This window comes from Anguilla rostrata, chromosome 18 (assembly GCF_018555375.3).
Source record: "Anguilla rostrata isolate EN2019 chromosome 18, ASM1855537v3, whole genome shotgun sequence".
In the NCBI taxonomy this organism is placed as follows: Eukaryota; Metazoa; Chordata; class Actinopteri; order Anguilliformes; family Anguillidae; genus Anguilla; species Anguilla rostrata.
The window spans coordinates 4,436,473-4,450,849 of record NC_057950.1 but is presented as its reverse complement, the minus strand read 5'-3'; the positions used below and the strand labels follow the sequence as shown (position 1 = coordinate 4,450,849).

At 42.2% G+C, this 14,377-nt stretch overlaps 1 protein-coding gene across 1 annotated transcript; it reads right to left on the bottom strand.

Moving 5' to 3' along the window:
- Positions 1–5,532: 5,532 nt before the first annotated feature.
- Positions 5,533–12,557, bottom strand: kcnk18 (potassium channel, subfamily K, member 18). The gene is made up of 3 exons (XM_064317825.1): positions 11,709–12,557; positions 11,128–11,268; positions 5,533–6,764 (listed from the first exon to the last, which is right to left on the bottom strand). Exons 1-3 carry the CDS (start codon positions 11,944–11,946, stop codon positions 5,959–5,961), a joined length of 1,185 nt encoding a protein of 394 aa, XP_064173895.1. The 5' UTR covers positions 11,947–12,557; the 3' UTR covers positions 5,533–5,958.
- Positions 12,558–14,377: the final 1,820 nt, after the last annotated feature.

The window sequence follows — 14,377 nt, the reverse complement described above, 5'->3', positions numbered from 1 at the left end:
CAGATTACTTTTGAAATCTGAAAAAATAATCTTAAAGTTTCTCATAGAAATTATAATGTAGTAGTACCAAGGTGAAAATAATTGTAATACTACTAATATGATTGCTGCTATTATTATACCAAAGTAATAATAATAATAATAATAAGTAGCAGCAGTAGTTTTGAAACTTTGCAGTGCCAAGCACCTCTGCTTTAAAACCCTGAATTCCAAAAATGTATTGTTTTAAATCAAGCCTCATTGTATTCACTATACAGTTCACATTGCATCCACTACGCAGTGCAAAATGATTGAGATGGCCACTTTACCAGGTGTGGGAGTCATAGAAAATGGTCCACAACTTAAATTCGTAGTGCCGCTTGACCGTTACTGGAAGTGTTGATCAAATCCAACCCTGAACCATCGATTCTAGTGACCACAAGCAGGAGCTCCCCACCCCACCACTGGTCTGCCTAGCAGTGCTTGCACACACACATATTTAAAAATATAATGGGGTGAGGGATTTCTTTTTTTTTTTTTTGGACAACTGGTACGTTAGTGGCAAAAACAACGTTTTATGCTGTGATATATTTGAAATTCATTCATAATTGAGTTTAAGTGCTGTAGACCTAGTGTTCAAACAGTCAAGTACAAAAGTGAGTCAACACTGTTGACTACTGGGAGATATTTATAAGTGTATTCCACAAAGGAGGATTTGGTGCATGCGCACCAATAGGTACATGTTTATTTTTTCAGCGTGGGGTGAAAACTAATTAAAACCATGATACGTTGTACTATTGATGCCAGGTCATCTCCCATATATTGCATACAGGTTCTGCATCACTGCAAAATTCAGAAAGATTCAGGTGAAAGAAGACAAGTTTTTTTTTTTTTTTAGCACTTGTCACTTCTGCATTAAGCACACTGTCCTAACCTACACTTCATTTTAGTACTGTACAACCATATACGAAAAACTCTCTGTAGCGTTTCAGTGCTCAGGGCTTCACCTGGTGGTCATTCACGTAATGTGCGTCGCTGTGTTTATCGTGTCTTGCGGGTTGCCTGGCGCCATCTAGTGGGTTGTTATAAATCCTGCAGGTGTAGGGCTTGATGCAACGTGGTTCAATTACCTTTTTATGGCTTTTTAAAAAGCTTTTAAGATACTACCGAACTATCACTCCCTGTCAGGGAAAATTCTTTGGACTTGACTACTCTGATAGTTAATGTTTTTGAAGCACACTTACATAAATAACATTTATCACATAACTCCAGTGAATTAAGTTTGGGTTTCCTATTTTGTGTCCAAAGTGTGTGTGTTATTCTGCATGGACATCTAAGTGATGGAACTTTCAAAAAGGATGTGCTAATATCCAACACATTTTTTGTGTTATTAGTTTTGTGTTACTTTCAACACATTTTGTGTCAAAGGTACTTACTTCTATGCTACAAATATACAATTTATGTGTTACAACGGAAGACATTTTTACTTGTACTGCGTTGAAAGTAACGCTGAATATGTTGTCCTTAACCAGACATGGAGGTTTGTGTGGTTCTTTTGCATGCATTCTGTGTCTTGTTTAATTTTTGTACATGGTTCTCTTTAATGAACCTGGTATTTTTACTGCTGAGTGGTGCATCAAGGTTGATCGGTAGCCCTTTGTGTAGTCCTATGCCCCAAATTCTAGAAACAGTTACTGACTGTGCCAGGCTGGCACTGCATTTCCCACGGGATGACCCCCTAAGAGGCTTTAGCCTTGTCCTGGGAAGGTGGGTTCTCGTGCGCAGGGTGCCAGCTGTGTGTGTTTTTTGGGAAGACGTGCGCTGCTCTGTGCTCCACTCAACTGACAGAGGACGGTGCAGCTATCAGAAGCACATACAAATATGACCGAGCATTCAAATCTGAGTGAAAATAAAACAAAAAAATTTGACTAAGTAAGTAAACCAAGCTTCTTTTTTTTTTCTCCATTGGGAGCATATCGTTTATCTGTTCTCTTGTCATTCACACACACGTCCTACTGCTGAACTCAACAGTACCTCCTCGTGTCCTTCATCCTCCCTCCTTTCTCCTCTTCTTTCTCCATGCAGGCCTCCATCCATCCAATCACATCACAGTGCACCTGCATTCCTGGGCTGTCAGTCAGGACTGAGCGTGCCCGACCTGCCAGCATGCCACGCCCCCAGGACACCTGCAAACAGGTCTGTCGTCTCAAAATATTTAGCTGCTTTCCTCACACTTGTCTATCGTGCGTAGCTGGGCACGTTGAATGGACTTTTAAGTCAAGTGAAATACCCAGTTACAAGGTAAACTTGATGAGCCTTCATCTTGTCCAAGGAAACCGTTTCTTTATGTTCTGTGTTCTCATAGAACGACACTGGTCACCTTACAAACGCCCGAAAACATGCCTGGAGCTTGTGGTCTCGATGAGCGTATGTACTGTATGCGTTGAAGGATGAACACCCACGCGTTATGTCTCCACCTACATAAATTATTCAGCCTCTACAGTAATGAGTCGATGAGAATTTAATGCCATTGCAACAGCGAGAGAGACAATTAGACAGACAGAAAAAACAGCATGAACGCTTAGGGAAGCTGACACACATTCACAGGTCTAATAATAGCAGATCGACTCTGATCACATACAATGCATTACATCCAGGCCATTTTATTAAGGGAAATGGGCATCAGGTGCACAGTGAGGATGGCAATTTGGCTGGATATTGATCCTGAAAGTGCCTGGGTTGGGTCTGGATAAAACTTTTGTAAATATTGAACATAACGGTGACATGAGCTTAACAGGTATTTCATTATTTGGACACTGAACATCCACGCTCTTTAAGTGATTTGTAGGTAATGAACTGTATGTTAAATTCAGTACTGAACAATGTGAGCCGATCGACCTGGGGGGCTGGACCACCAGCTCTAAGGGGTCAGAAATGACACACCAGGTTTGGGGTCCACTCTATTTTCAATTCAGCCAGTTCACAAAATGAATCGAAATTCAATTCTTCGATCGAAGAATCGTCATAGAACATTATTGTGTTTTTCAGTTCACTTTAAATTCAGTCCTTTTTGTGAATTGGCTGCGTTGGAAATGGAACTGAGTTGAACCCTGTGACACGCCTAACCTTACATCAAATATACATTTTTATTACTTTCCTTCTCGTTCTCAATTTGGAGGAAGTAAATGTGTGTCTTTATCTCGTGAATTTAAACGCAAGAAAAAAGTGACTGCATGTGGCGATTAATTCAACTGCCAACAGATCTCATTTATTTAAGGCGGGTTAAAATTACAGTGTGGCTAGGTCAGCCGTCAAGATACTGAGTCGTAAGGTTGGGGTCAACTCCACTTCAGTCAATGTAGAAACGATTAAGATTCATTTCATGAACTGAAAAAATGCACATGGAACATTACAGGCATTTTCCAGCACATTAAAGCAATTTCCTAATTGACCAAACTGAACTCAATGACCCCAAATATGGAGCGTAACATGATGTTGCAACCTAACTCAGACTTGATATTGATGGGACTGGACACGTGCTTTTGTAAATAACTCAAGAAAATGTGGGAAAGTTTTCGCATTCCAGCACAGGAACACGCTATGTCAGGGCATCCGAGATGTGATAAAGGTACAACGTATTCATTCATTCGGCAAGGGCTCTATAGGCGCACCACACTAGCATTTAATGTATCCACAGTGTATATAGAATTCGTAGTAGCCAAGACAGCTGTGTAACGAGGAGCAGTAAATCAGTAGAAAGTCCCAAAACTAAACACAAGTCAAACATCTGAAAAATACTGTACTGGAAATTAATGGAAGAATAGTTTTTTAGCTTAACAACATTTTCTCCCCTATGTTTAACTCTCTCGGCCAGTTTTAAAGGCCCAGTCGTATTACTGTCCCGTTATTTTTTCCCAGCGTCCTCTGTCAGTTTGGGAGGACGCAGACAAGAAAGCGTGCCCACCGTTTTGAGTGCGTTCTAAGAGCCTGCGCTGGGTTCAGCTGGAGTTGGCACTGGTGCGCTGCAGGTACCCCCTGAATCAGAGGCTGTCCTAGGCCCACCCTGTCCCTAGTGATGCCCCTCCCAGCGATACTGGCTCTTTTCTGACCGCTTAAATTAAAACATTTCATTTCTGTATCGTGATATATGGCATATTGTGATAGCGATCAAACTGCAAATGAAATGGCTTACCTGTAAACAAACAGTGCTCCGAACTCAGAATCCAAATACCTCGGCTGGTCAGGTAAAACCCTGGCAATTAATGACCCTGATGTGAAAAAGAGGTGTGTGTGTGTGTGTGTGTGTGTGTGTGTGTGTGTACTCAAATCCGCTAATGCTAATGCAAATGCAAGCGGTCACAGTTTTAAATTACTGAGAGACCATTAAACTTCACTCGCGAACGCTAGCATGCAGAGGGTAATCTGTGAATCGAACAGCAGGCTGGCTCTGACTCTGTTGGAGTTCCGCAGCCTGGTACATTCTGTTTGTCGTGGTAACGTGAAGCTGTGATTTCTGGGTAATACACAGACTGTACGGTTTTAGGTATGAGTCTGTGGTGGGAGTTTGCCCCTCGCACAAGTGGAGTGATGTCCATAAATGTCTGACCGTATAAGCCAGAGCCGTATAAATCGCAGGCTGGTCTGGACGCTGTCATCTGCGTATAAATAATCGCAAAAAGAATAAACTGTTTCCTGAATGCCGGGAGCACCTACTCATCTGGTTTCATTCACATAAAGTGATGGATGTTATCAGATTATTACGAGGTCAAGCAGAACATAAACCTCAGGAACGCTCAGGAGTGGGAGGGGTTAGGGAACCGTGTGCTACTACAGGAACTCTCTGGAGTGGGTGGGGTTAGGGAATTATGTGATACTACAGGAACTCTCAGGAGTGGGAGGGGTTAGGGGAATTATGTGATACTACAGGAACTCTCAGGAGTGGGAGGGGTTAGGGGATGGTGTGCTACTACAGGAACTCTCAGGAGTGGGTGGAGTTAAGGAACTGTGAGCTACTACAGGAACTCTCAGGAGTGGGAGGGGTTAGGGAACCCTTATCAAACCTGTGTTTTGTAGTTGTTCCAACGACCATGATATGCACTTTTGTATGTGGCTTTGGATAAAAACATCTGCTAAATAAATGTAATGTAATGTAACTGTGTGCTAATACAGGACCTCTCAGGAGTGGGAAGGGTTAGGGAACTGTGTGCTACTACAGGAACTCTCAGGAGTGGGAAGGGTTAGGGAACTGTGTGCTACTACAGGAAATCTCAGGAGTGGGAAGGGTTAGGGAATTGTGCTACTACAGGAGCTCTCAGGAGTGGGTTGGGTTAGGGAACTGTGTACTACAGGAACTCTACAGGAACTCTCAGGAATGGGAGGGGTTAGGGAACTGTGTACTACAGGAACTCTCAGGAGTGGGAAGGGTTGGGGAACTGTGTGGGTTAGACGGCTACAGTGATCTCAGGAAGGTGGAAATTAAGCTGGCGCTTTTCAAATGTTCCATTAAGTGTAGCTATCAGTTGAGCCAATGAAATGATTATACACATGCTCAAGTCATCCATGTAAAAAACTTCTCAAATGTTCATTTTTTATCCTTCTTAACAATTGGTGGGTTATGTCTTTAGCCATTGCTACCCATGCTATTTTAAATTTATTACAGAGAACACTGGTTGTAACTGCAGCACATATATTAGCACTAGCAATAACACTACATAGACTTTTTTTTTTTTACAGCAGTGTGCATCTCCCATCCATTCAAATGTGCGTTAAATGGGAGAGCCCAGGCGTTATAGTGCACGCAAACCCAGCCAATGACCCAGTGTAGCTGATCTAGGCTCAGCTCAGCAAGTTTCTGTCAGTGGGGGGGGAAAGTGAGTTCCGGGGCATCTCCGTTGTCATGGGAGCGCCACCGAGAGAGAGGCTGACGGCCTCCTGTCTGCAGGGCCTCTAGGGGCCTCTAGGGGCCCTCGGCTGACCCTCCAGCTACTTGTACTTCAGCACCGTGCCCCCGCTGAGGCCGCGGATGCAGAGGCGGTAGCAGCTGACGAAGCGGGACTGGCCCAGCTTGAAGGCCATGGAGAGGATGGCCATGCCGGCGATGATGAAGAGGAAGGTGAGCATGAAGAACTTGGGATGCTGGGGCACGATGTCGCCGAAGCCGATGGTGGTGAGCGTGACGAAGCAGAAGTAGAAGGCGTCGAAGATGTTGATCTCCTCCTCCCAGCGGGGGAGGACCAGCCCGCCGAAGAGGAGGTAGGCGAAGAACAGCACCAGGATGAGCATGAGGGGCACGTCCAGCTTCTCCACCTCCTCCCCGGTGCACAGGTCCCAGAGGCCCCTCTGGGGCGGCGTCTGGTTGAGGTTGGGGCAAGAGTAGCTCCGGTACAAGCCCCTGTGCTTCTGGAGGCTGGCCAAGTTGTCCCGGGCGACGATGAGATCGAAGATCTCGGCGTTGCACAGCTTGACGGAATATGTCTTGACCGAAGCCTGGCTGCGCAGCACCTGCCTGATGTCCATGGGCGCCCGGACCACCACCCCGTCCTGCCCGGAAGTGTCCCGTATCAGACCCCCCTCCTCGGGCTTCTCCCGCTTTCGGCGAGAGAACCAGGAGCAGAGGGAGGGCAGGGAGCAGCAGAGCCTGTGCAGGCGGAGGTAGGCCTTGGACACCAGGATGGCCAGGATGTCCCCCACGTCGGTGATGACCAGCAGCATGAGGGGGATCCCCACCATGGCGTAGAGGACGCACACCAGCTTCCCAGCGACGGTCACGGGGTATATGTTTCCGTATCCTAGCGACACAGGAGAAGGATAGTACGGTAGGGGGTTAAACGGGAGGCCTGTGTTACTTTGTGTGTTCACTTCCATTTCCTTTTGCTGTCACCTGGGACATGTAGTCAGGATAGGCATGGTAGTCGCAGGACATGAGTCAGTGCAATTATACAGTGTTGGAGGCCTCAGTATATTTGAGAAGACTGGCACCTGCTGGTGAATTTGGAATATTGGGGGATCATGAAATCTGGTCTGAAATGTTTCCTGTTGAACACTGGAAATATCAAGTTTGCCTGGGTTTCATGTTCAAAAACATTATTTTGAGTGAAACATAATTGTAAACAGTGCTGTTATCAATAAGAGAGAAAGAAATGGGAAAGTAGTACAGTCATTTTGTAGTGAGCTATTCTGCCTGGGATATATCTTTTCACTACATTTAATCACAAATTATCTGGAAATATCAATGGCCTGCTTTGTGAGGTGAAAACTTGTGTGGGTGCTAAAACATCAGGGGGAAAGGTTGCTTTAAAAGGCTCATTAGCACAGGGGGCGAGTTATGTGGGCGGGAACACATGAGGTCATGTTCGATCGATTACCTCATTACAGCAACAGCAGTACTTTCCCTGTGGTGTTACTGGTATCATAGTATCGTGAAGGCTAAAATGAAATGGTCAGTAGCTTACAGTGAGAGCTCAACTAAGGTGCCTTTGAGTAAGCAGATGATTGGGAAAATAAACTGCAGATCTGGCGCGTAATTCACACACATTCCCCTGATTCGCAGACTAAGCAGATGAGGATGGCCACAGTGAAATGATGGCGATGAATGGGAAATGTGCGTTGGGATTTCTCAGAGACGTCACAGCGAGAGACGTGATGACGGATTAATGGTAATGTTACATAGCGGTTAAAAAAAAAAAAAAATGTGTCTGTGATTAAAATAATTTGACTGTGGCTGAGAGGCGTGATTATAAGATTAATCCATTTTCCCAGACGTGTAGTGTGGCTTTTTATTTATTTATTTATTTATTTATTTATTTATTATTATTTTTTTTTTAAGCGCTTTCTCAGGTTCGTGACTCTCCTGTTCTAAAGGCCGTGATCTGCAGTTAGCCCGTGTCTCCTGATCACGGTTAGTTAGCGTGTATCAGACCTCAGCAGACTTCCTGACGTATTTTCACAACGCACTGCACTCCGCGTTATCATGTGGCATTAAAAACGATAGCAAAAATAACGATAAGCCACATCACACTCATATGACCACCATGTGGATTTTCACCATTGTTTCTTTTAAAGGCCTGTTATTCGTATTAACACCACCGCCCCTCGCCTGTTTCATGAAAATGAAAGTACTCGATACAATTTTTTTACAATACAATTTTACATATTTTAAAGACCCATTCCTTCATGTATGCCTTCAAGGGGGATAAAGTGTCTGCTGAGACAGAACTGCAGAAACCCACTGTGCCGTTCAGACGTGAATCCGGTCCAAACCCATTACCGTTAATGGTGTGCAGAGAAGAAAACCTCCCTAATATGTTTCCTGTACATTTGTTTTCACTTAGTAAGACACCAGTCAGAAGATTAACATCTTCCCATAGCCTTTACTGACGTTTTTTTGTGGTAGCAATTAAAGTGCAGTCAGTTTTAAAAAATCTATTGACAGAAAACTGCATTTCCTAGCTCGCTCTCCATGAGTATTGGCTGTAGTACTGTGTGTAGGATGTGAAATAGTTCCTGGCTCTCCTGTAGTACTGTGTGGCCTGTAGGGAGTGAAATAGTCACTGGCTCATTAGTACTGGTAAAGTACACCTGTTTTAGCTGTGGTACTGTTTGTACAGGTGCGAGTAGCACAGTGAAGGTACAATTATCCAACTCCAAATTTTGGAGAACAAGCACAAATCCGCAATAGTTGTGACCGCACACGCGCATGCATCCATGTGTGCATGCATCCACGCACACACCCTCACACAAACACATGTGACCTCTTCTTTGGCTCATGACCAACCTTTCCACGAAATCTTGTGCAAATCTGTGAATCCATTCGGGAGTTCTGCCCCCTTTTGGTCAATCAGCCTGAAAGTTACTCAACTCTACCAATCTCCATGCCAAATTTCAGCCTCCTGGGGCGAAAACTGTGGCCGCTACGGGGTGGGACACTCTTGTGGACCAACCGACCGACCAACTGACTGACCGACACAGACAGAGCTATAGAGCTGCCGGTCGCAGCTAAAAATTGGAAGGAAAATACATATTGTAAATTGTTTGACTACAATCTAAAATTGTGGATTACAAGAAAAAATTTGTCCCAAACATAATGGAGCTCACTGTATATCATGCTGCAACACTGGTATGCAAAACATACCAATACTGCATTAATAAGCATTAGCTAATGTATTGCAGTTTGTAATTAAAATGAGCAGAAAGTACCAAGCACTGTTGAAAACAATGCAGCAAATGAATCACAACAGAAATGGAAACTAACTTCAGAGCTTGTTTTTTTTTAACTAAAGGGGGTGTTAAACTGCATTCCTCCAATGAAATAACTTGTCTCAACATCAAATGTTTATATGTTGTGGTCAGCTCTAATATCATACCCTGTATTAAGCCAAGTCTTTGTAATGCGAGTGGTTCTGGAAGCCCCTTGTCACAAGGGTGGCACACTGGTTGCTGTAAATGAGCATGTGTGCTCAGTCAACCTACCCTGTTTAGCTAAAGGTTAAATTAAATACGAGCCTCTAATTCCAGTTTCCGAATACTTAGGAGTTTTGAAACAAAGATCCCTCAATATACAGCCCATATCATATCCCCCCCCCCCCCCTTCCCCCTTTTACTCCTGAATTACCCCGACAAAAATTCTGTTCTGGGCTTTATTGCCTCACTGCTATTTCTTGTAAGTGGCCTGATAACTGCCATTTGGCCAGTCTGTGTTACTGCTCTGCGCACTGTGAGGTAAACAACGTTTGGTCCTTTGGTCCACGTCCCAAATGCAATGGAAAGAATCCAAGATGAAAGACAGAGAGAAACCGAGCGGATAAAAAAACCAGTCTAAAAATACGATTAAGATGCCAGTGCTCGTATTAATGTATAAAGGCACCGCATACTATTAAATAGTTCGCATAATTCCTCTCAACTGCTTTAGAGACTAACCAACCTAGAGTCTTGGGACCACCTACTCCATCTGTCCATGACCAAATTTATGATAATGGGAGCACACACAGGCCACAGTTTATGCCTCCCCACGCAGAACATAATGGATATCTGCTTAATAGATTACTCAACCTGCAGAGAAACTGAATTGCATCATGCTTTTACCATCCCCCCCCCCCCCCCCGCCCCCCCCGTCCTCCCCCAAAGACCAAAGGCAGGTTCTGTACATATGATGTTTTTGAACCCCAAAAAGTCTTGTTTATCCAGCACTTTTTTCTATTTAGCAAAAAGAGAATCCCCCATTGGTCTTTACAGTCTGTTACAACCAGCTACTGTGTACACTGTGTAGTAGCCTACAGTACATGGTGTGGTGCGCTATTGGCTAAATACTTTATGCTGAAAGACATGTATCAGATAGCTGAGAATGACTTGTTTATATGTTTATACCCATAGGATATTTGGATTTCATGTATCTTTTCATATATTTTTTATGCGAAAAAGTATGAAATGAATGATACTCCCACAAAAGGTAATGTGCTCCCTCCAGCTCCCACCTGTAGACAAACTGACAACATATAACACTGGATTCCAGGATTTCACATTACAACTTATTTTTATAAGAAACAGTACTGCAATAGCACTGAGGGAGGTCTGGGACACGAGGGAGAAGAAAAAAAACCCTTTCCAAATATTACACATGGAGCGAAAAGATACTTGTCCGTTCCTACCATGTATAACAATGTGTAAGACGTATTACAAGCTTAACATGCGAAAACGTAAAGGATAATTAATTGAAAACCCAACAGAATCTTAACAAAAATAAAAGAAGGAAACCTAGTTCTGCATGACTCGACATTTGCGACGTTCCTTCAAAGCCGTTCTAGTGGAGGATATTATGAATTAACTTTGCGCGTGTTCACAGTAAAACGTCCAGTGTTAATTCAAATTCAACTCTTAACAGTATTGATTCAACTCCTGACAGATAACAAATGTTATCTGTTAAGAGTTGAATTAACACTGTTAGAGTTTAATTAAAACTGGACATTTTATCCCCAGTAAATGATCATTCAGGACAGTGCATTTGCGTCTTTTATCGACAAAACAACGTAGACTGCGTTCAATATGTAAAACAATACATTGAAACAAAACACCTGTTTGCTATACATAATAATTACAAGGGAGCGCAGCCATCATTTAGGCTATTGAGATAAAAGTTCATAAAAGTTTAAAACTTACCTACTGTTGTAAATACTGTACAACAGAAAAACATTGCGCCAAAGAAGCTCCATTGTTCTGGACTCTGAAGCCATGTCGTGTTAAAAGTTTTCATCTTGCCATGGAGTTTCATCACGAATTCTTCTTGCTCGGGTGAACTGTCTGAAGGAAAAGCAAACACCTGCTATCACGATAGACTGCCTAGATATATATTTTCGTACGATACATTGTTTGGCTAATTATAGGGTAATTGGAGGTAAAAACGCCGGTGCATACATACGATTGGCTTATCTCTTTTCATCAATTACTAAAAGATCCAAAATATAACCTAAGAAAAATAAACTATTCTATTTTAGTTGATCATACATAAAATATCATCCATACGAGTAGGTCTGGGGGGAGAGGGAGATACGCATGTCACCCCCAATATTTGATATGTAGGCTATTTGTTCCTACACTAGGTTAGGCTTGACGTTTGATTACGCGAGACCAGGTGGTCCAGCAGTGTCTCCTCCAAAGCTGAAATGAAACTTTCTGAAATGAAAATAAGTTTAAATGAAACTATTTATATGTTTTGTTCGGATTCTTATTGAAATACTTACCATTCTCGCTTGAATTGCGAACTGTCTTCACGAGAGTGAGCAAAAAGTCTTTGTAGTCCTTTTGTAGTTCCACGGGCCTACCGTCAGGACCTTCGATGTACCGGAATAACAGAGCCCCTAAGGCGGCGTATCCAACGAGTAACACCATTAGGGAGGCTAGAGGAAATAAAATTGATAATAACCGAACGCATCGCGACCTCTCTTCCAAAGTGTTCCCTTCTTCTAGCGCAACAGACATCTTGCGACTGTGCCCGAGCTAGTCCAACAGCGCGCCGGCAGCCCGTCTTTCCATCCCAGATGCTCTCAATATGTGGATGTCAGTGCCGCGTAATTGCGAGAGTGAACATGAACCACGCCATCCTTTGCTCTTAAGTAAACTGCCGACTTGCATTCCCCGGGGAGACAAATGCATTTGAATCGAGAGAACTGCCCTTCTCGAGCGGCCGCCAGGAGACACACAAGTTCGCTTTTAAACCAATTCATCTGAATAGAAAACGAATTGACAGATTATGGAACATGAAATATTCCACACTCAAGGTTATCATTTAAATATATTTTACAAGCAAAAATGAAAAAGTCATAAAGGAACCATTTCTTTAATTAGCCGACTTAATACCACTGTTTTCTTGCGCACGGAGACGACAGATGTAGCCTAAATGTGATGTTATATTTAGCTCTTTGAATAACAGTCTCGTTCCAAAACAACAACTGCAGTCTCTGCCATGTCATTGTTAAACTATGTTATCTGTAACAATAAATGCTGAACTGAAAGCTGCATTCCATAAAATCTATTTTGCATAAAACCTTCTCCAGTTTTGAGGTCACTTGTAGTGAACAGTCATCGGTGGTTATAAAAAAGTGCAGGCTTATTATATCAAAATAGAAACCCAAGACTTATTTAAATATATGTGTCTACGAAAATAATTCATAACATTGACTGATTCCACCCCACTACCACCACTACTTTTATTATAGCGATTAAGTTTAATATGCGTAAGATGACCAAACTGCGAAATCACTTACTACACAGTTAAATAATGGTGTTATTTGAAATCTGACAGACCAGTCAGAGTGGTCAGGTGTACCAGATTTAACACTGAACTTTGTAGTATGTGCCATGGCTTTAAAATCCCCCTAATTTCTCTTTCGTTTGCTTTTTTAAAATTTCAGTAAAAAAATGTTTCTCCATATTTTATCCTTGGTGGAAAATGTCGGGCATATTTTTTGATGAGGTGGAGCACCAGGCTTTAAATATGACAATGTCTGCAAGGTCAGGAATTATGAGCAAGCAGAGACAGCTGGTATGACTGAGGGGTACATGCGGGGGTGGGGGTCCTCTGTCGCTAACCAAAAATGGTGCCATTCGCCTCCGTATTGTATCTCCAGTGGACGTGTGGCTCTCTACCGTTCTGGCAGGCTAGTCTGTCAGGAAGTGCTGTCTTTAATAATTTAGGCATACACTACAAGTGTGTGCTCTGTAAGGCATATTATGCACAAGAGCAGCACAAACATTGTTAAACTATAATACACCAAAACTACAGCAAGAATAGTAATTGTAGTGATACCTTGAATCAAACCACAACTAGTTTACTGTAAATGAAAGTGGAAAGTTCCTTGCAGCATGAGAGGTATTGATTGCAAGCTTGCACACAGTTCTTAACATTTATGTAAGAAATCAGGTGGGAATCGTATCTGGAGAACAGGTTAAAGAGTGCATATCCATTACACTTTCACTCGGCTCAGCAGATTTCACACATAGTGATATACTGTAGGTTGCCGTACTCTCCTTGAGATACACCATGACATTTACATCTTAGTATTTCAGTGTGAAGTCTTTCATTAAGCAAGTGAAGAATCACATCAGGGCTAGTTTATTCACTGAATTCACTCACCTATCAATGGAAGCAGTGGGCATAATGGCACTTCACAGAGAAAATGTTACCGGATAGCGACACATCAAGATTATACTGAGATGAACCGAAAATGAGATTTTATTTATTTATTTTATTGTAGTGTTTATTTTTGTAACGAAGGATGTTGGGAGACCTTGAGTAACATTTATAAACGAGTCAAATTATTTGACAAAATTGATGCAAGGTTGCAGGAAAATTAAAGACGTTATCAACAGAAATGAGTTTATTATCATATTTTAGCACTTCCAAAGATAGTCTGAAAACTCAGATAATAACAAGTCCTAGTTTGGGAAGTAAGTAAAATTAATGTTGTCAATGAATACCACTGTTGAACACTATGCTATGTTTGTACAAATGCAACACATATTAATGCTGAGCTCAAGGGTATAGCTGCAGTGTATTCTACCTGGTATTTCTAATGATAACTCTCCATTACTGTCTGGTGGTGCTGTTATATTGTACTAAATGTTTCTGCATGTATGTAGTTAAAATATACATTTTTTAAAATTTACATGAAATATTATATATTATGTACAAACCATGAATGAATTTGAAAATGATTATTTATTTATATACAGAAATTTATTCTATCTATTTACCCTCATTGTGGCATCTTGAATAGGTGTGGCTGATGTTCCCTGATGTCATAGTATCAGAACATTTATGGGTTAAAATGTGATGGCTACCTATGAATCTGAAAAATAAAAATTAATATTTCAGTCTACACTTGAAGAGTTGTGACAGATGTCTTGATCA